General features: G+C 34.5%; 1 protein-coding gene across 1 annotated transcript in view; it reads right to left on the bottom strand.

Annotated features, from left to right (window-relative positions):
• The window catches only part of EML5 (EMAP like 5), a 131,876-nt gene that overhangs the window by 26,664 nt on the left and 81,525 nt on the right, over positions 1 to 23,687 (bottom strand). The window contains exons 21-27 of the mRNA XM_074365169.1: positions 21,633 to 21,774; positions 11,149 to 11,301; positions 10,314 to 10,445; positions 9,128 to 9,216; positions 8,075 to 8,251; positions 5,704 to 5,905; positions 4,875 to 5,001 (exon numbers count right to left, since the gene is read on the bottom strand). Of these exons, the coding sequence (XP_074221270.1) occupies positions 4,875 to 5,001; positions 5,704 to 5,905; positions 8,075 to 8,251; positions 9,128 to 9,216; positions 10,314 to 10,445; positions 11,149 to 11,301; positions 21,633 to 21,774 (1,022 nt within the window). The remainder of the gene's footprint in view (positions 1 to 4,874; positions 5,002 to 5,703; positions 5,906 to 8,074; positions 8,252 to 9,127; positions 9,217 to 10,313; positions 10,446 to 11,148; positions 11,302 to 21,632; positions 21,775 to 23,687) is intronic.

The raw sequence follows: 23,687 nt of genomic DNA, 5'->3' as shown, positions 1-23,687 counted from the left end.
AGGATCTATCTACGTATATATGGCATATAGAGTATCTATTTTGAATCATTTAATTCAAAGGGAAGGCTCTATCCTAAAACCCTTTAATTAAAAAAAAATCCACATCATTCAGTTTAGCTTTAACTCAGATAACCATTATTCAAATGTTTAATAAGCTGGACAATGAATCAAAATTAGTGTTACATCAACTTCCTTCTCTAAATTTTATTAATTTTGTAACAACTAAATCAGAAAATGACACAAGTTAACTTTGTAGTGGAAAAATTCCAACATTAATGAAGTAAATCCATACAATTAAAGGCATAACAATATACTTGCATTCTAAAATGATTTTCCAGTTATACATCTATAAAAAGTAAATGAAGTGTTATGTCCTGAATATGTACAAAAGAAATGTGCATTTTCAGGGGTAACATGAAGCAGAACGTAGAAGTATAAAAGCACGACTGATGGGACATAAAAGTTAGATGCACTTGCAACACTTTTATATATAGAACTTTTCAAATTATCATAAAAAAAATCTGTTTTTAAACCTTTTTTGGAAACCGGGAGTAGAGGTAAAGAACACCAAGTAACAGCTCACTAACGGTAAATAAAAAAGATAATATAAACACGAAATGAGGCCTCATAGAGCATAACATAGAGAGATGATTACCTGGAACCTCTTTCCAGCAGCAGATTAAAAAAGGAAAAGATTACAACACAAATTTGAATTTAAAATAGTAGTAAAATATTTCCTGTAATAAAATATTTTTATAAGTTTAATGCAGATAAACTATACTGCATACAGTAAAGGCCTATTGTTTTTATTTGCTGCTGTTTATAATAGTAATTATAAGGAAAGGCTTAAGTTACCCCATTAATGTCAGGGAAATCAGAAAAAAGAAGATGAAAAAGGAAAACATATTAGAATTCAACATGTTCTATGTTGTAAACATTAAAGCTTGCCATTCCTATTTTTCCACAATGCAATCTGAATTTCAAAGAAAATATTTAAGCTTATCTAATGGTAAATAACTTAAAAGGCTGGTAGCACTGGTGTAGCAATTAAGAAAATTGTCTAAGGAGACTAAGCTCCCCCTAATCTGACCCAAGGAGGACCCCCAGTCTGCCAGTCTAACCAAGCAGGCAGAGTGAGTCTCGGGACAATGCTGGATTTGGGACTTTGCTAGCAAAAGAGGACACTTAAAAAAAAAAAAAAATTCCTTAATAACATAATGACCAAACAGAACTGGAAGTGATAGCAGAAGTTAATCTCATCCATCCTCCCACTGAAACCAGGACTCTTTTTTACATATCTAGAACATTCCTTCACAGCACTGACAACAAGTGGTCATTTACTAAACTCTGCATGAACACTGCTTGTGACAGGGAGGTCACTTGTACAGAACGTCATTCATATCCAAGACAGTAATTATATTTCCACTTCGTTTTCTTTTTTTTTTTTGAAACCAGGGATTCCCAAAACAATGAATTATTCTTTTTGTGAAGTGACCTCCCAACCTTCCTTTACCCTGTGCTTCCTCTAGACGACTGTAAACTGTCAATGTCCCTTTAAAAATAAAGAGAACAGTCCTGAACAAGTTATTCCAGATCTGACGCTAGGTCTGAATGTTTTATTTCTGTTAAAATAGTGTAAGATTATGTGGGCCTGTTTAGAAGTCACAACACATTCTATCCTATCTTTGCACATATTACCTCCTGCTTAAAACAGATAACGAATTCCTGCTGTTTGCAAAATAAATTAAGGAGTGCCTAATATTTGAGGTTCTGCACAATCTGGTCTCAAATCTACTTTTTCATCCTATCTGCCAGCATTTTCCTAATGGTACCTCTTTTATTTCTAAAATAGACTAGGTTTTTCCACACTGTTGTGTTTCAGAAACTGAAGACATTTTCGTTTCATTAAAGGTAGCTACAAAAGCACCCCAAAGACTCCTTTCTTGTACATACTTTATTAAACATACAAAAACTAGTACTACCCTATGTTAATGTTTTAAAATTAATATATTAAACATGCATTAAATGAAGCTAATAGGTTTGCTATAAACTGAAAAAGTTTTCACTGATAAATACGTGTAATTGTTTTTACGAGTCTTTGAAATTTAAGGAAAAACTAAAACTATCTTGAGTATAGGAGTTTGTGAAGCATTTGTAAAAACACTGATCATAATGAAGACCCTCACAACAACACCCACATGTTGTATCTATAAATGTAACTCTTTTGTAGGATTTGTCCTATTTTATTTTCTGATTTCTTTCTCAAAAAATGTAGTTCAATGTTTTATGGGGGAAAAAAATCAATACCTTAAAATACCATATACTATAAAAACTGAAACAGAAGAGTAAATTTTTGAGTAAAATACTTTCTTTAATAAAATACTTACCTTACTACTCCCTGCCTTCAGAAGGAGCAAGAAAAAAGTAAGGAGACATATATGAAAATTGATGATGAATAAAATATCATAGTTTAGTAAACAGAATAAAGGTAATATGTCAACAGAATTCTAAGGAAATATGAAAACGCCTAAATTTTGTCACATTGTTTTGAATATTTTTATTCAAAAATATTGGAAATTTGATTGACAGTTACACAATTACCTTAAAAACATATGATCTGCTATAAAATATTTATAGAAAAAGAAAAATATAAAATTATTAAAATTGTTTAGGAAAAAAGACTCCACGAAAGCATCAAGTTGTTAAAATAAATAAAGTTGTCAAAGTTGTTCATCAGAAATATTTTCCTTTTAAGCAGATATTTGACAAGCATTTGTTTTAACTGTTTAAAAAGTGTTTTGTTTGATAATATATTTTATTTAAAACACGAAAACAATTATGTCTACAGACCATTTTATCTCCTTCCAAAAATTCAAAGTTGGTTCATTTTTATCTCCTTTGATTCTTTCATTATATTGAAATGAATCCAATAATGAAACTCCAAACTATGAATCACAGTAACGACTTCTGACTTGGCATTTTCAGCATAACTTAGTAGAATTGAATTGTGAAATACTTCGAGAGCAAAATGCACAATAAATCAAAAATAATTTTGAAAAAGTTAGCTGTAAAAAATACAAACTAATAGCAAAGATTACAATTATGACAGTGTCAGCAATTCTTTGTGAGTAATACAATGTTTCCATCTGTCCCAACCTGGATCACTTCAGCAATGAAGAGGGAAATTTAAGTGTTTTACCATAAGAGATGGCCTACAGATTAAAATTAGGCCATATTTTCTGACATACCAAATTTATTGGATAAATGATATTTTTCTTTAAAAAATCAATATAATAAATGAAAAAATTAATGGGCATGTCTAGAGTTCCTTCTTCCCTATACATTTTTTTACTACCTGCGAGATATAATTTCTTTTAGGTAATATTAAGCACCATACTGCAAATATCCTAGTTTACAAACATCTGTATTTGTGTGCTGACTGTTCTCTAATTAGTAAATACATATGTAGTGTTCATTACTTTGTGGTTATTTAATTTCAGAAAGTGTGACAGTATTAACCAGGTATTTCCTTACGTTACTTTGTATTTCCAAGGAAGGGGTGGTGAAGACTTACTACCTAAATTCTTTATATACACTATTTTATTTCATGCAACACCCCATAAATTGGGGATTATAATGCTCATTTTACCTCTGAGGAAACTGAGACTCAGAGAGAATGAATAGTTTTTCAAGGTCATACAACTGGCAAATGATAAAAATGAATATTTTAACCAATTTACCTGACTTCAAAAACTGCACCCTTTGCATTGTATGATACTGCCTTCTACCAAGTCGTTTCAACTTGGAATACTGTACAAGTATTTAAATGATGGTATGCTCAGTTTTCTTAAAATACATCTTTAATTTAATACTTTACCTCTTTCTATGTGAGGACAAAATGGATAATCACCCTCTACCCTGCTTCTGCAAGGTGACCCCCCACTGTGCTTTTATCTGAGGTATAACATCAGCAAACGGGGCACCTGGTAGAGGAGCTGTGGAGGCATCACGATCTCAACATTCCACCTAGAGCTTCAGGGCTTCTTAGTCTGACAGAATCTCTAGTTCTCCTCTTCTCTACAGTAACATGTATCTCACCCATGTTAAAATCTTTTAAAATCTACAGGTGCAAACTCAAATCCCTCTGCCTACGCTTTCCTATAGTAGCATTTCCACCTAGCTGAGCTCCAATGGTCTTTAGCACTATCCTAACTATATATTCATTTGAATTTTCCACAAATTCTCTTCAATGTGAATCAATTCCCTTTCATTTTTAACTTTTCCCTCAAATATTAACTTCTCATAATAAAAGTTTTCCTCATCACAGCTTTCTAAAGGAGAGGTAATGCTGTTTCTACTTTCCATTCCTTCTTTGTCATAGCCTTATTTTTGACTTGCTGATTCTAGACAAGAACCAATAATTCCCATTAGAGACAAGCTATACTTCAACTTGCTTTTCTGGAAATTTAAAAATAATGAGTTTCCATCCTTGATTAAAGACACATGGATAGAAAGGCCTTCTCACACAATTTAATCATTTCTCTGCTCTTGTGCTTCCTAAAATATAGAGGTATTGAATTCAATTTTTATTACTTCTTGAAACCCTGTCACATACATTTATAAAAGTTAGTAAATAAGATTCCTTTAATCATACAGACTTTATATGTAGCATCATTCCCTAAACTACTTGCAAAAGACAGCGTCATCACCAAAAAGTATTTAAGGACAAACACTTTCTAAGAGGTGCTGGGAACTATAAAATGCAAGAGTACCACTGTTACTTAGTTTTTGCAAAAATTCATTCAGTTAAACAATTAATTCAATTTTTAATACCAATATCTTTTTCTTTATCTAGTTTTGAATTTGATTGTTACCTCTCATCAGTTGAGGGTTCTTTTTGTTGCAAATGAGGCTTGATTCCAAACATTGGGCGAATATTTGTTGATAAGGCTCTGATGGTGTAACTGATTTCATTCTCCCTTGTAACATCACTGTCATAGCCTACCATCAAAATATAAGAATTATTCTCTATGATATAACTGAGGAGCTCAATTATAGTCTTAAAAATTGGATGTTCAACAATATGAAGTAAATTAAATAAATTGGGTTATAGTCCAATTATGAAATAACATACAGCCAGTAAAAATGATGTAAAAGAATATTTAATGATAATGTTCTCAAAATAATGCTATGTGATAATAGCAAGCTACAAAAAATAAACTCAGTAAGACATCATTTCTGTTAAAAAATATAATGTATATAAATGCACATACCCCTATGGATATACCCAAAATGTTAACAGAGGTTACCTCTGAGTGGTCAAATTACGAATGCTGTGTTTATTTTTTATTGCAAAACGTACATTCTAATTTTTCTATAATGAGCTGGTATCACTGGTATATTATAAAAAAAATCAAAATTATTTTAAAATATGAGATTCAATACTATAGATTTATTTTAACAGTACTTATTTAAAGTATGATTATCATACATTGGTAAAGGAAGAATGTCTAAGTCATCAATATATGGCAGTCCATTGCTTTTCAATCCTAAAACCAATTTTGGTGTTAAAAAGACAAAAAAAAAACCCAAAAGAAGTATTATTCAAACATTATTATTATTTAATTAATTTCTGCAGTTTAAATCGGTTGTGCTAAATTTTTCTATGTTTTTGTTAAAAAGAAATATTTTAAAATGACATACCCCCATCTTCTTCAGAATCTATATCAGACTCTTCACTATCACAAGGCCTTTTTTCTCGATAGCCCTCCATTTCATTTGTCCAAACCATTAAGGACATATCTGTACCTCCTAAGGTTACCAACATGCTGTCATCATAAGTCCAGCGAACATTTGTGACATGTGTACTATGGGCCACATACCTCTTAAACTTTCCAAATTTTCCCTAAAGATGAAAAAAAAAATCCAAACAGCCTGAGAAATTTTATTGCTTGAAAACTGTTAACATTTTGAATTTCTTTCTTAATATATGACTGGAAATTAATCATTTACAAAGGCATCTTATAAAAAAAATAAGAAAATACTGAAACTCAATAGAACAAAAAAATAACAATTCCTAAACTTGGATAAAACTCCCAGACTAGGATAAAACTAGTAGTTGTGCACATTGCTAGCACCATGGGCATAACGTTTTTGGAAATCAGCTTGATATTCTACATTAAAAGTATGAAAATGTTGACCTTTGACTCACCAATCCCTCTTTAAGAGATCTACGCTAAGAAGACATAATCGGTGCAAAAAATATTTGCCACGATATTTACTTATAGCACTGAAAAATTTTAAACACCTTAAATGTTCAACAGAGTAACAGTTAATTATAGTGGGCATCTTTGGAATAGCACAAATCTGTTAAAAACAATGGCTAGGCACACATATTACTGTTGGAAATAGATACAATAACTGAGAAAGTCAGTATATAAATGCTCATGTACATACAGCATGGCCATATTAACAAAAAGTAATTGGCAAATATTTTGGCATATACTCATGTAAATATCTTTCATCTTAATTCATTAGTGTTTTTGTTTATAAGTAGATATTACACATAAAATGTGTTTTTATATGAAGAAAAAGCCAAGTTATAGATACTGGCAACTTTTAAACCTAGAACACCAGCATTACCAAGTTACATAAGTAAATTTTAGATCAACGTATCAGAAGCAGGTTTTAGATGGACATCTTTTCAAGGGTGTTAAATAAGAAATGTCTTAAATAAACAAAACATGGTAATAGCTAAATCAGTGAATTCTTTGGAAATCAAGACAATAAAAATCAGCTGAAATAGGAGGGGAATCTGTCATCAAAACACTGCAAGAAGGTAGTTTCCCTAATAACTTTCCCTTATTACAGTAAGGTGAAGAAGGAATCTGCAGGCCAATACCTTAGAACATACTCTTAAGGCTTCTATATCATCTAGATTATTCAGAGTGAAGTTTCTGACTAATACATGTTTTATTGGAGCACATTTTTATCAACTAAGGTGTTACTACTTAAGAGTATCTAAAATAAAGGATTTGTGAAATATTTTCTTGGGTGCTTAAGTTCTCTACAGGAATTTTTAAACTTGTATTTTCATTTCAATGCTGAGCTAAAAATATTGATAGGAGCAGTTACTTAAGACCACCATGCACTGAAAATCATGGTTTCAGTGCCCTATTTCAAATTTATGTTTATAAAAAGTTCATGTCAGTGCTAGATTATAATTTATATCTGAATTTGTGACTATTAATGAATAAATTCATCTGGACTTGATACATGAATTCTATTTTTGGGCTAAGTGAAAGCCTAATGTCTCCAGTAGTTTGAACAGAGGGAAGCAACAGAAGAACTGAGTCATCACACAGTACACGGCAGCATGGGCATGTACACTCCAAAGAAGCTCTACAGTTTAGCTTTAGGAAAATAACATTACTCATCACATTAAACCAGTGTTACTTATTTTGATTTTACAGGCATTGTATTTATAGTACTTTGTATTTAACTGGTTAAAACATTTTAAACTTTATTTTTATTTTTTAAATTAATTAATTTATTTTTTGGTGCGGGGAGGTAATTAGGTTTATTTACTATTTATTTATTGTTGGAGGAGGTAGTGGGGATTGAACCCAGGACTTCATGCATGCTAAGCATGCGCTCTACCACTTGAGCTATACCCTTCCCACAAAACATTTTAAACTTTAAAGTTGTAAATATAAAGAATTTATATTTACTGTTAATGGTATATATTTAATCAAAAGAATCCTAAAATTATTTAAGTTAATATTAGGGATAAAAAGAATGTTTCTTCTAAAAGGGATACTTATATTACCCAACATTGAGAAACTGCAATGTAACATACAACTTAAAGCATGGAATCATAAATTATAATACTACTACTAGATAAAAGCTATAAATATGATGTCAAGAATAGGAAACATTAATTCTGAACCTTTCATACTACATTATACATTACATATGTAATATTCATATTTTAACAATGAAATGCTATAAAAGGGCATTGCCATAACCATTTTTTATAATTATGATCACTGGAGAATTAAAGAAAAACACATACTTTAGCAGGATATCTAAATAACTTCACGAATCCTAAATCATCCCCAGTAGCTAGGATCATTTTGTCACTAGTGAGGCAAGCGGCAGTTACGTCTGTGACTTCTCCAATTACCGGCCAAATTCCCTCACAGCATAAACCAAGCACACTTGTCCATGATGCCCAACCAATTTTTTCTACCTAAAAGGAAAAAATTGCTGTAAGTTGTCATATCTCAACCTAAAAAATTAACAAAAAAAATCTGAATATTTTTCTTTGTAATTATATATGTCACAAGTAAAATTAAAATTTTAATAAAATCAGTTAAATAAATTATTAGTTGTCTTGGTTTTATAGCTTCCCAAGTCCACTACTTCCTGTAGAAAAAATTTAACATATTATTCAACACGTATTTATTATGAATCCACTGTGTTTTCTGGATACTGAACACAGAATGATAATAAATAAGACTGTTTGTGCATTTAAAATAATCAAGAAACTTATTCTTACACTTCATGTCTAAACTTCTACTATTACTTTACAAGCATGTTTTCCAATTACTCATTACTGGAAATTAAGACGTTTACTTACAGTTCCTTTCCTTATTAAGCTGCTTTCATGTTAAATTTGTTTAGCTTCTCTTCCTTGGCCATGTCCAAATATTTTGCTAATACTGTCAATCACAAAACTAAACATATTTTTTTCTTTCTTTTTTCCTTAAACAGGAATTTGCCAATAAGCATCTTAGACACATGGGTTCCAAAAGATTTGACAGACATGCAATACTCCAGCCTTAGATGGCATGTCTTCTACGTGCTATTACATGCTTCCTACCCTTTGAGGAATGTAATTAGAACACAGCTACACATACAAGGAAGTAATTTATTCCTTTTCTTAATACAGCATCTCTTCCTTTACCCATCTTTTTAGTCCCAATAAAATAAACTTGCAAAGAATATCCATAATATGAACAATTTGAGAACAGTATTCATATGTAACTAAATGAAGGAAGGCAGGTATCAGCTTTCTAACCACTTAGTCATGTCAACAACATTATAAGCACCACTATCTTCCTACCTCTGCACTAGGGATGGTTTGTTTTTTCCCTCTTGGAGCTTCAAAGAATAGCTGTTCTTTAGCACCAGTGTTGACCTGTAAAAGCTTTCCTTAAAAAAATTTAAAAAATACATACATATATAAAATATAAACACATATACAGTTAGTACATATACAGTTAGTATAATGCTTAACTTTCATGGGAAAAATTAAGATTAAACATAAAAACCATTTTTCTCTGGAGCCATATATATATAATAAAGTAATTAAATTCATAAATGGCATCGTGTGTGTATATGTATGTAAGCTATTTCCGCTGTTATGCATATAAAAACCCTAGAAATAAAATTTGAAACATTTTTTAATAGTAAGTATTTTGTTTAACTATATTTGCAAAAACTTTAATTTACAATGCTAGATTTATACAGATGAATTATCTGAAACAAAAATCCCTAAAACTGGAGCATTTAAAATATTTAGCGTCTATCCAAATTATTACAGACTGCCATCTGCCATGCATTCTGCTAAAAAACAAAGATACTTATCAACTTCTGTACGCTATACAACTATGACAATTTTAGGGAATGTATTTTATTGAATGCTGAGGAAATGACATTAAAATCTTCATCAATAAAACAACTTTCCAAAATTTCAGTTACTATTTACATCAAGCTTTTCTGACAAAAACCAGGACAAATGACTAAAAAAAATTTGTATAAGCTTTAAATTACTTTACAAATTTATCACTTACTGTCCTTTCATGTGAATTACATCAGAAGTATGGAAAAACTCATAGCATTCATCTTCAGATATGAAATAAAGTAGTGGAAAATCATTCTGAAAAATAATGCTTTTTTTTTTTTTTTTTTTAAGTGAAAGTAAGTTTCTTTAAAGAGATACAGACTCCGTGAACAGAGTGCGGTCTGTCTCACTCAGGAGGGAAAACAGCTTAGGAGATACACACTCCATAGGCAGAATGTGAGCCATCTCACAAAGGTGAGAGGGAGAGAACCCGAGAGGTGTGGGGTGTTTAAGGTAAAAGTAAGAGTGTGGGCCACATCAGAAGGTGAGCGCAACAAGAGTGAGAGTGACCAGCTTGTTTTTCACAATGCTTTTGAACTCATCTGCTGAATTACTTGTTTCTCTAAAACAGCTATACTATATCAAATGAAACTTTTATCAAACAGTAGGTTATTTAAATTCTTACCTCTAATATCCCAATCAATATGAGTGATGTAACTGGTAGCGCCTTTGCATATTCCTACTCGTTTACTACTCATGACATTGTATATATCTATAAAGCTGTCATGGGATGCTACGGCAAGGTATTTCCCAGAACCTGTAACAGAAACGTATTTTCTTGACGTTTTCTCGTGTTAGAAGTATTTTTTACACTCTACAACCAGAGTTAATATTCTTAATTTTTTTGAGGGAACTCTTAGGTGTTTTGTAAGTTATAACAAGTGTCAAATTTTTCAAGTATATTATAATTAACACAATGAAATAAATTTCTTAGTGTAGTGAGGTAGTTTGGTGTAAACCAAATGTCAAAAATCTATGCAAACTAATTTTGATATTCCTTGTATTTGACCAAAAAAAATCCTCTAAATTCAGAAAAAAATGGAAGTAAACCAACATAAGTGAATTTTGTCTTGACATTATTAATCCTATGTTATAGTAGATTTTGTCACAGGTAATGAATACATGGAAAATGATGAAGCAAAATTAATATAATTTAAAAAGTGTTAAGAATATAATGAAAACAGTCATCCAGTCCCTTTTATGTTACAAATGAGGAAAACGAATCTCAAAGAAATGTCTTCGCCCAAGTCACACAGAAAATTTAGTGGCACAGCTGGCACTAAGCCAGATATTTTGCCACCGATCTAATACAGGGCTTTTACCTCTCATTATACTACCTCTTCTGGTCAAAATAGTAAAATTCTGAGATAGAATAACAGTTACAAAAAATTACACATTGATATATTTACTCATTGCCAGACCCAAGCTAATAATCAAATATGATTTCAATGAAATCTTACCTGGTGAAAATCGAATATCTGAAATAATATCTCTTCTGTGGTGAAAAGACACAAGATCCTCCAGAGTATCTGCGTTTGCCATTAAGAAACTTCCATCATTGAGACCTACAGCTAAAGCTTTACCATCAGGAGAAAAACAGCAACATCTCCCACCTAAAAGAGAAAGAAAGCTTCTATCAGGTGATTTTCTTCAATTAAAAAAAAAAGTATGTGCTTAAGGAACCTTTCAAAGAGGTTTCCTATACTCATTATGGCCTCTAGTCAATATTAGAAAGGAATTAAGATTCAAATAATAAAGTTTTCTATTGAAATCAGTGGTGTGGAATTCCAAGCAATAATAATACAAACCATTTCCTTTTCTGAATGTAACAAAAGTGAGTACTGATATTTACGTCAAAAGAAATTAAGCTGATGAAGAGACAGAGATTTTAACTAACATAAAAGTCAATAACGTATGTGGAATTTTTTTTTTTCTTGTTGGGAAGGGGTTGCTATCTTTGTAATTTCTATCCAACAAATCAGAAATTTAAGAAATAAGGCCATCTTTATAAAAATGCTTTCAAATTTTAAAAAAAACTTAAAATAGGCAATTATTAGTTTAAGCTAGGAAGATCCATACATGTTTCAAAACTACACATGAAGATATAATTATGTTAATATTATTAATTAAAAAAAATAAGGGTTAATGCTGCATTGGCAAACACAAAAAAATGGGCTTACCCTGACAGCAAGGGATGCAGCAGGCATATTCAAAGCCCTAAGGCTTTTGGTGTCTTGCATAAAATTTGGAGAGGGAGGGATAGGCTACAGCTGTCATAGAATGAAAAGTTATAAAATGAATTGAGAATAAGCAGTCATTTAATTACCAAGCATACATGAGAAATCTAGGATGTGATTTCTGCTATTTAAGAGTCAAGAGATGATGGTGACCTGGAGCAGGGCAGCAGCAGTGGAGGTAATGAGAAACGGTAGGATTTGTTTATATTTTGAAGAAAGATCTGGCAGGACTTTGATCAACTGGGAGTACAGTAGGAGAAAGAGAGAAAAGTCGAGGCTATGTTTTTGTTTGAAAGATGTGTCATTTACTGAGATGGGAAGAACCAGGGGAGGTAGAAGCGTTTGGTTTTGTACCTGTTTAGGATGCTTATGAGAAAGTCAAATGAAGACATCAAGGAACCAGTTTGATACATTAATATTCTGAAGTTCAGGGAAAACAGACTAGAAGTATACATATGGGAGGCAGCAGCACACAGATAGAAATTACAGCCATAAATCTGGATAACAGCTTGTTATTAACTCATTGTCTCTCAGCTCCAAATCCCCCCATCTTTTTTCAACTGTATGATTACTGGAGCTGGAGCCCATATTTTGCCTTTGTCAGTACACTTGGTTTTGGCCAGTAGAGGGGGCTACAGGGTCCCTGCAGGCCAAAGAAGAAGGAAGGGATTTTTCTTGCTTCTGGTGTGCTGGAACCAGTGGGTCAATGAGGGGAAAGGGGTTTCTCCGCCACCATAGCAGAAGACCTCCTAGATCAGCTCTTTGAGAAGTTTCTTTTCCATTGGCAGGCTGTGTCTTCCTGAGGCACCTACACCCTCTCTAAAGAGATCTGAATCTCAGCCTGGGGGAAGTGGGGAAGGATCCAACCTCCAAGTTCATTCCTTGGTCACTGTCCACTGGCCCTGTGGGTGGTGGCTGCTTTCTGCAGTTGCTCCTTCTACACCCCTTAGAATCCTCTTTCATATTTTTTAGTAGTTAAATCACCTTTCATTAGTTAACACTCCAGATTAAACTTTTCCCTGTTCAAATTTCGGGGGTGGTTTCTGCCTCTGATTTATATAAAATTGGTACTGAAGTGGTCACAGCAGACAGGGCATTAAAGATGGGATTTTTGGAATTGGTTTAGGCATGTCTTTGGGCTTGTGCATAGTGCTGAACCCTTGTCAATGGGAAATGGGATGCTAGCCATCCAAGGTACGCACTGGCATAACAATTAATTAAGCTATCTCCTGTGGTTGATTGTGAAGTATCCGCTAAAGTAAGTGTCCTGGGCATCCAAGAGGCCACAGCCCTTGACCATTATAAAAATAATGACTACAAGGACTGCGAAGATTCCACTGAGTGCATGAAGCATTTACAGAAAGAAATAACAAGCCAGGTCCTTTAAACTCTCAGCACTAGTCTTGGTCTGAGTAGAGAGAGCTCCAATGACAAACCTAAAAGAATCTCTGACAGGGCTGATATTGCTGAAAATTTATGTCAACTGATCTCACAGATTTGCCAAGTTTCTTATGTGAAAATTAGGGCATTGATTGGGAAGGAAGAGAACCCTTAACCTTGGAATGGGAACATCTGGTTGGACTCAGACAAAACTGAGAATCTTTAACTTCTGAGTTACCTGGAGTCTCACTGACCAGTGCAAATAGCTTGCTCTCCCGTGTCTGTGAAGACTCACCTTATTAAATAGACGCCTTGCAGGGGATGCTTAACTTTCTGAAGAACCATCACAATCACCGCTTTGCTGTCACTAGACCCCTACCTTGGATCAAATCTCAGCATGCTCTAAGGCAAAGGTTGGCAGACTTCTTAAAGGACCAGAGAGCAAATATTTTCAGCTTTACAGGCAATATGGTCTCTGTCATAGCTATTCAACTGTTATTGCAGTGCAAAAGCAGACCTAGATAACACATAAAAAAATGGTCATGGCTTTGTTTTGATAAAACTTGATTTACAAAGTCAAGAGGCAGGCTGGAGTTCATCCATGGGCTGACTCCTGATATAAAGGAAGGAATCCAAAAGCTTAGGGAGGTAAGAATGTTGGAGATTTTTCATATGCAACCTGCACACTTGCCCAGCAACTACATCCCCTGAAAAAGTCTAGGAAATAGTCCCTTGACATGAAAGCACTGAGAAATAAACATTAATTAAGGGCAGTATCTGAATCACTGAAGAGCTCTGTCCTTCCACGTAGGTCAGGAATGGGAAACGTTGCCATTAATATGAGCTCCCTGATCCAATGGACAATTCTGGAGAAGCAGAGGCCAAGGAGCAGCCCTTAAACCGACAAAAACAAGACAGATTCTTTTACCAAAAAGGGCAGCAGGGGTGTACTAATAATCAGAAAAATCTGACCTGTGGAGATTTCTCCTGGTGGCTAATTATAGTATTTCCAGGAATGAAATAAATGAGTGGGTTACCAGATTAGAGTTCACTGTATATAACAGAAAAAACTCCAGATCTGGTGGCTAAAAAATCTGACTTAAATCACCACAATGGAGAGTCACAGATTCTCAAACAGTTTTCAGACCTAAGCCTATTCATACACTCAGAGCCCCTGGATTGAAGGGAAGGCCAGGTCCCACTGAGGAAGAACCCTGCAGCACAGTCACAAGTACACAACACACATCTTCCTCCATTGATCTGTGCCCATTCAGCAGAATGACTGTGAACTGAAGAAAAGGAAAGATCCAAACTTTCAGAAATTAGGAGAGACGGGCACTGAATAGACACTAATTCTTAAGAACACAAAATGCTGCTCTTGTACAGCAAAGTGGGGCCTTCTGTTAATCATGTGATAGATGGAATCTAAGTCCAATTTTGAATCATAGTGGAACTCAAGTGGTCTGTGGACTGCACCCTGTTCCTAAGCTGGAACAGATATACTTGGCAATTTGCAGAATGCTCTACACTGACTCTGTGATCCATGGGGTAAGAGTCACTATAACAGGAAAAACTAAATGAAAACCTTCGGAAATTCCTCTCTCTACAGAGACAATAAACCAAAAACAACATTGCAACCCTGAGAACTGCAAAAATCAGTGACATTACCAAACACATGAAGTAGGGATAAAAATACCTAACACATCATCATTTAAACTTGCTTGTTTGGTCTGTGCTGAAATAAAAGATTTTAACTAATAACTATGGATAATAAATTTAATCACATGGTGATTTCAACTGAAGCTACTCTTCCAGATCTTTACTAAAACAAATGAACACAGTCCCTAGCATCCTGCATGCAGCTATCGCCCTGGTTAATGCTTTTATCGCCATACCAATTTGTAAAGACCACCAGAAGCAGTTTGCTTTTACCTGGCTGGTATCTGTGGACACCTTCAAATCCTTGCCTCAGGGCTATTTCAACTCTCCTGTTCTTTGCCATAATACAGTCCACAGAGATCCTTATCATCTTGACATTCGACAAAACATTTCAATGGTCCACTACATTGATGACATTATGCTGAATGGATCTGGGGAGCAGGAAGCAACAAGTACTTTAGATGCCCTGGTAAGACATAAGTGAATCAAGAGAGTGGCAGATAATTCCCACAAAAATTCAAGTACCCTGCCACCTCAGTGAAGTTCCTAGGGATCCAATGATCTAGAGTATATCAAGACAGTCCCTCCAACGTGAAAGACAAGTTGCTATACCTCCCATCATCTACCATGAACACAAGGAGTAAAATGCTTGGTAGGTCTTTTGGGAAGCAACATATACCATATTTGAATGAGCTGCTTCTATCCATCTATCAAATCACTTACAAGCTTTCAGTGGGGATCAGAACAAGAGAAGGCAAACTCATCTTCCACTTGGGCCTTATGATCTACCAGATTCAATGATACTCAAAAGTGTCTGTAGTAAATAGGGATGCTGTATGGAGCCTATGAAAAGCTACCAAAGAACTCCATGCCCTCCTTGACAGATAATTATTTTCCTTCTGAGAAGTAGCTTCTGCATTGCTACTAGGCCTTATTTAGACAGTAAGTAAATGCCTAACTATGGCACATCAGGTGACTATGTGTCCTGAGCTCCGTATCATGAACCGAAAATTACATGACCAACCTAGCCACTGATTGGGTGTGCACAACAGCAATCTATTATCAACTGAACACAGTATAGAAAAGACCAGGCTTGGAGAGGCCTGGAAGTTACAAGTAATTTGTATGTACAGGTGGCTCAGAATCCTGCAGCAATTAATTCCTACTGCTATGCCTCTTCTATGTCTCATCTATACCTATGGCCTCACAGGTGTTCATTATGATCAGTTGACTGATGAAGAAAAAATTTGAGCTGGATGTTTCTATACAATATGGTGGTATCCACCTGAAAGCATTATAGCCCCACTCAGGGGTGAGTGACCATGAAGGACAGTAGTAAAACCTCTCGGTGGGCAGTACTTTGAGCAGTACATCTGGTTTACCACTTTTGTAGTGAGATATGACTAGATAGACAGATTTACACTGATTCATTAGCAATTGCTACTATTTGGATAAACAGTTAGGGACTGGAAGAAACAGGACTGGAAGATTAGAGACAAGGAAATCTGAAAAATAGATGTGTAAGTAAAACTCTCAGAAAGGGCATAGGCTGTGAAGTTTTTGTGTTCTAGGGAATGCCCAACAAGGGTATCCACTGCCGAGGAGGCTCTCAAAAATCAGATGGACAAAATAATATGCTCTGTGAATAATATGCTCAGGCAGCCTCTTTTCCTAGCCAGCTAATGCTTGCTTCGTGGGCCCATGTTGGCAAGGACCCAGGAGTCTATACTTGGGTTCAAAAACATGCATTTCTCTTTACCAAGACTGATTTTGCTACCACTGCTGCTAAGTGCCCAATCTTCTAACAGTAGAGACCAACTGAACCTCTGATATGGCACCATTTCCCAGAGAAACCAGCCAGACACCAGTGGCATGCTGATTACACTGGACCTCTTCCATTATGGAGGGGACAAAGAGTCATCCTCATTGGAATAGACATGAATTTTGGATTTGCTTTCCCTATCCATAGTGCTTCTCTAAAACTACCACCTGTGGACACACAGGATGCCTTAACCACCGTCACCGAATTTCACACTTCTGATCAGGGAACTCATTTCATAGCAAAGGATATGCAGCATTAGGCTCATACCAATGGAATTAACTGGTTTTATCACATATTCTCATCACTCACAGAAAGAGACTAACAGAATGGTGGAATGGCTTACTGAAAACTAATTTATGGTACCTTTTGGGAAACAATATCCTGAAAGACCAGGATTTTGTCTTTGCAAGTGGTATATGCTTCAAATCAAAGACCATTATATGGTGCTACCTCACAGCCAGAATACATGGGTTTGTAAATCAAGAGGTAGAGGTGGAGTGGCTCTTCTCACTATTGTATCTAATCATGTCAGGTACTTTTGCTGCAAGCTGTTTTGCTGTAGACATTCTGCTGCAAGTATTTTTGCTGCAAACATTTTTACTGCATAACAAATTGGTTATGATGCAATTTTGCCATAAAAGATAAAATAACTAGTTGACAGTTTGGTTTGATACACACAATACAAAAAAAAAAGAATGATGATGATTTGGTATTTTGAAACACACTACATTAGAGGAGAAAGAGGTTGAGGACCTAGAAGGTGCCGAGTTGAACCCACAATTCCCATGGAACTTTAGAATGTCTATCAACAGACATGTAACAATCTATGCTCATGGACTAGTAAAATGTCTACACTACTCAAAGCTATCTAGAGACTCAATGTAATTCCCATCAAAATTCCAATAGCATTTATCACAGAAATAGAACAAATTATCCTAAAATTTGTATGGCACCACGAAAGATCTCTAGTAACCAAAGCAACCTTGAGAAAGAAGAAAATTGGAGGCATCACATGCCCTGATTTCAAATTATACTACAAAGCTGTAGTAATCAAAACAGCATGATACTGGCTCAAAACAGACACACAGATCAATGGAACAGAATAGAGAGCCCAGAAATAAATCCATGCATACATGGTCAATTAATTTACAAAAGAAGTCAAGAATGTATAATGGGGAAAGGACAGTTTCTTCACTAAGTTGTGTTGGGAAAATAGAACAGCCACGTGCAAAAGAATGAAACTGGACCACAATCCTACACCAGACACAAAAGGTAACTCAATATGAACTAAAGACCTGAATATAAGATACGGAACCATAAAACTCCTAGAAGAAAACATAGGTGGTAAGCTCCTTGACATAGATCTTGGTGATTTTTTGACTCTGACACCAAAAGCAAAACCTTTGTTGGTTTTTGTTAAACAAAAATAAATAAGTGGGACTACATCAAACTATAAAGCTTCTGCATAGGAAAGAAAACCATCAGCAAAATGAAAAAGCAACATACTGAATGGGAAAAATAATTGCAAATCATGTATCTGATAAGAGGCTAATACCCGAAATGAACAAAGAACTCATAAAACTCAATAGCAAAAAAACAAACACTCTGATTTTAAAATAGGCCCAAGATCTGAATTAACATTTTTCCAAAGAAGACTTACAGATGGCCAACAGGTATGCGAAATGATGCAGAGAACAGATTAGTGGTTGCAAGAGGCAGGGGGTGGTCAGATGGGGGAAGGAAGGTGGAGGAAAAAAATTCAAGTTTGATTATAATTAAAAGCTAAAGTCATAGATGCAAGTTTTTAACAGGAACTTTCCAATACATCATTACACAGAAAAGTGCAAAGGCTGGCAAATATTTAGAAAATATTTACTTTGCAGACATTAAGAATATAGACATTAACTTATGCTGCATATTTATACTTCTGGTTATTCTGTAACTAGTTAATATAAAATTGAATTACTTGTTTGGTAAAATTCTCAGAGGATAGTTTATAAAATGTTATTTTATTTATAAAATGTTAAGTAAGCCTCAGGACCATAATACTTGCATATTCATTTTCTGAAGAAAACAGCATTTCTTACTGAATGTTTGAAAGAGATAACTGTGTTTTATAATATTTAAGCCATTATGACTTCAGTAATTTTGTTATAAAGTCAACCAGCATAAAACCATACATGTTCTTTCAAAAGATTATGAAAATCCACTTGTTTTCCTCTTGAGTCAATGATGATGAAATAAAAATAAAAGTGATTATAGGAGAATATTTCAAAACAAAAACACAGAATCCTGAATCATGACTTTTCTCTACAAAATCTACTCCTAGAAGGAGCCAGTAATACTGGCAGACAATTTTTCAGGTCTGATATAAGATACAAATCCGAAGATTCAGGAAGCAAAACAAATTCTAAATAGAATAAAGACATAATAAACCACATACACATACAATGTTAATAAATCTCAGCTGCAGACAAAGTAAAAGAGAACAACAGAAACCAGAGGAAAAACAACTGAATCAAGAACTCTAGAAGTAGTTAAGTTAGCATTCAAGAATAAGAGTAAAAAAATCAAAACATGTTCAGATTACTAGTATAACAAGGGCAGGGCAGTGGGAACAGTTCACCTTGAGTGGTAATATACTGCTTAACAAAAATTTTAAAACAATAATAGTAAAATTGAATAGAAATCAATTTGCTCTTTAAGAATTGCAATGTCAGTGATAAAATATTTCTGCTGTCAGAACAGACCACTCCTACTGCCCTGTTCTTATATGCCACTGTTCATCCAAAGGAAGATAAAAGAATTTCCAACAAATCTTTATTATGGAAACTAAAACTATATTTTAGAAGAAAATGATAAAAGAAAAAGTTTGAGATACAAGAAGAAAAGGTGAACAAAGAAATGTATAAGGACAGATAAACCTAAGTAAACAATGATTGACTGCATGATACAATAATAATGTCCAATTTTGAAGGGAGGTTAAAAAAAAACCAGAGATCCTCAAAAACCAAAAAAACCCAGAACTACCATATGATCCAGCAATTACACTTCTGGGTATTTATCTGAAGAAAACAAAAACACTAACTGAAAAGATATGTCAACCCCCATGTTCACTGCAGCATCATTTATAATAGTCAAGATATAGAAACAACCTAAGTGCCCACGAATGGGTAGATGCACAAAGAAAACGTGGTATAGATAGGTCTGTATGTATATATACACACACACTAGATTATTCACTCTTAAAAAAGAATGAACTCTTGCCATTTGCAACAATATGGATGGGCCTTGAGGGCATGATGCTAAGTGAAATAAGTCAGACAGAGAAGGACAAATATTATATGATCCCACTTACATATGGAATCTAAAAAAAAAAAAAAGCTCAAAGATATAGAGAATAGATTGGTGGTCGCCAGTGGTGGGGGTGGAGGGTGAAGGAAATCAAAAGGTACACACTTTCAGCTATAAAATAAATAAGTCACGGGGATGTAATGTACATTGGTGACTACAGTTAATAATACTGTATTGTAATCTGGAAACTGCTGAGAGAGTAGATCTTAAAAGTTCTCATCACAATAAAAAATTTTATAAGTATGTGTGGTGATGTTACCATAGTGATCGTTTCACAATATTTACAAATACTGGATCAATATGTTGTACATCTGAAATGAATGTAAAGTTCTATGTCAATTATATCTCAATTTTAAAAATCTGATAGGTATTAAAACCAAGTATATTCCAAATTTGACTTGTCAAGACTTTCAGTGGACTTGTGAAGGAAAAAAATTTTTGGTACAGTGGTTTCCTGTACCAAAGAGGTGTGCTTGTGGTTTTAGAATCTTACTATAATCCTTCACATTGAAAGTTCAAGTACAAAACCACTGGTAATTCTCTCTAGTTTTCGAGAATAAAGGAATATAAAGCGCACACACACACCCACACACACACACCCACCAGAGAATGAAAATGCTGGATATCAATAACTTGTAAAAAAAAAAAAAAAAAAAAAGGGAAGGACAGTGACTGGAGTTCAAGTATTCTAGAGATTGTGATTAACTTCAGATTTTTAGTTAAGTACATGTGTTAAATATTTAATAATAACCCAAGAAGAAGAAAACAGACTCTACTTTCAGGTCAACAAAAGGAAGTAAAAGTAAAGCAACTGACTAAATTACAACATGTTACATAACTTCAGCTTGGCCCTCACAGCACTAGGCAATTCTTTCCTTCATCATGGCTTATTCTATCACGTTTCTTACAGTCACAATTCCCAACTTTTTCAACCAGAGCTCCTCCTACAATATTCCCATGCTATAAAATAACATTCCCTACCACTTTACTAAGAAATATGAAGCTATCTACATATCCTCATCTGGCCTAAGTTAATAGTAACAGCTTTGCTCCAACAACTGAATCCCTTGTTGCTCTATATTGATAGGGTAACCTCATTTGCCTCCTACAAATGTACTCAGTTCTGTTTCAACCTAAAATATCCTCCCCTCAACGCTGCTACCCCTTTTAAAGTCAAGTCCTTCTTAGTTTCTGATTCTGAATTATACATAATTCATAGTCATAAAGGGTAGAAAACTTAGCTTCTGTTTTCTTACTAGATTTGTCTTTCCAAAATGATATTGGAAACTGGCTCAGGATAGGCATGATCACAGGAGGTCCCATAAAGCAAAGACTTCATATATAATTAGTTTTCTTTATATAGCATCGTGAGCAAGTGGGCATAGAATAAATACTTAGTCTTTTTTTATATACCTACCATTGCTTTCTTACATTTGTGAGGGTTAGAAAATTGTGACAATTTAATCTATGCTCAAGTCTGAGAACCACTTACCCTTTTTCAGTTTCCGGACAGCCAACATACAATGACTAGGAGAGAGATCCCATATTCTTAAGGTTTTATCGTCACTTACAGTAGCACAGATGGGCAGATAAGGATGTGTAGCCAAACCCCACACCTCTCCTTCCATGTGTCCCTATAAAGAAAACACAGTTAAGATCAATGTAACCTAATGATATTTGTATTTAGAAGAAAATTAAATACAACAATCAATAATACATGATAATGATAGGATAGTAAATGATAGATAAATCTAATAAAACTTTTCTCTTTATCTTAGGAATGTACCTTAAAATACCTTCATAACAACTTTATCTCCACAGTTGCAATGTAATCAAGTTACTATTAAAATCAGCTTCAAAATCCTACAACATTCACTGGGTGAAGAAAATAGGAATGGGCTGCCCTGCAATGTTAATAATTGCCATACAGGAGGGACCTCCTGCATGACAGAGTAAGGAGCGCTGAAGACCTGCTCATCAGTGAAACGGGTGGAAATTATTTAAAAGAAAATTAAGTCTCTGGAAATGGTTTCAAGGAGATAAAACAAATGAAGAAACATTTACTCAAGAAAATCTGCTAAAATTCAGTAAGACAGCGAGAGTTTACTGTATTTGAACCAAGACCCACTCGTTTTCTCCCTCTTCGCAACTCACGGACATGAAAACTTCATACCAGATTGATGTAACCAAGAATATGGGCTGTCTCTCTCCCCAGCCATTAGTTGGGAAGCTTTCTTCCCAGAAGGTGTGGGTGTCAGCGTCTTCCACCCAGCTCCCAGTTACCTGCTATTGAGGCTAATTCTTATAACTACCGCTGAGAGGTGGGAGCTCCTTTTTTTCTACCCACCTCCTATTCTGAGATGGAAGCTCTATCTTAGATGCAGTGTCACTGAGGCCTCAACATCAATCCAAGAAGATCTGAGGCTACTGCTCCGTCCCCACCAACTGAGCATTCAGATCTAAAGCAAGGGACGCTCAGGAACAAAGAAGCATTCCATTGTTTTCATGCTCAAATCCAGAACCTTGAATAAGAAAATTTTCCTGGAGGGAGAAGCAAGCCATAAAACTGTTCCTAGCCTCTTCTCAAAGGAACTGATTTCATTTACTACAGTGTCGGAAAGCTGAAGCCTAAAGGTGTTCTCAAAAACAGTGGAGGTTGTGATGAAAGATTAATTGGGAGGCAACTGATAAACTCAATGGACATGAAGGCTAAATTGAAGATCAGCTAGCTTGTCTAGGAGAAACAGGAAAATCTCATAGATTAGCTGGGAGGAGATGCTTAAATTCAGAACAAACCTCAAACATTTAATCTAGGGAAATATCCCTTTTAGGAAGCCTAAATTTGATTGGTTTAGTCTGTGGAGCAATTTATGCTTCAGGGAAATGCTGAAAACAATAATCAGTGATCAATTAATAGAGCTTAACAGCTGGACATGGTTACAGAAAGACACCATTAAAGAGGAGAGAACACTTCCTAAATCATTTTATGGAGCCAACATTATCCTGATACCAAAACTATACAGACATCACACACAAAAAAACTACAAACCAATATCCCTTATAAATATGGATCCTAAAAATCCTCAACAAAGTATGAGCAAACTGATTTCAACAACATACAAAAAGAATTATATACCATGACAAAATGGGATCAATCCCAGGAATGCAAGGTTGGCTTAATACACAAGAACCAATTAATGCAATATACCACTTGCTTTTGATAAGTGATTCTGACAAATTACACAATCTTTTATAATAAAAACATGCAGCAAACTAGGAATAAAAGAGTCATTCCTCAATTTGATAAAGGACATCTATGAAAAATCCATGGTTAACACAATTCTTACAGGTAAAAGACTAGGAGCTTCCTCCCTAAAACTAGAAACAAGACAAGGATGTTTATTCTTATTACTTCTATTCAACACAGCACTAGCAGCTCCAGGCAGCATACTTAGGTAAGAAAAATAAGTAACAGATATCCAGATTGGAGAGGGAGAAGTAAAACTATCTCTGTTTGCAGATGACATGATCTTGTACAGCATACAGA

The sequence above is a fragment of the Camelus bactrianus genome, chromosome 6 (assembly GCF_048773025.1).
Source record: "Camelus bactrianus isolate YW-2024 breed Bactrian camel chromosome 6, ASM4877302v1, whole genome shotgun sequence".
NCBI classification, from domain to species: domain Eukaryota; kingdom Metazoa; phylum Chordata; class Mammalia; order Artiodactyla; family Camelidae; genus Camelus; species Camelus bactrianus.
The sequence above is the reverse complement of the archived record's forward strand: the minus strand, read 5'-3'. Positions and strand labels throughout refer to the sequence as shown.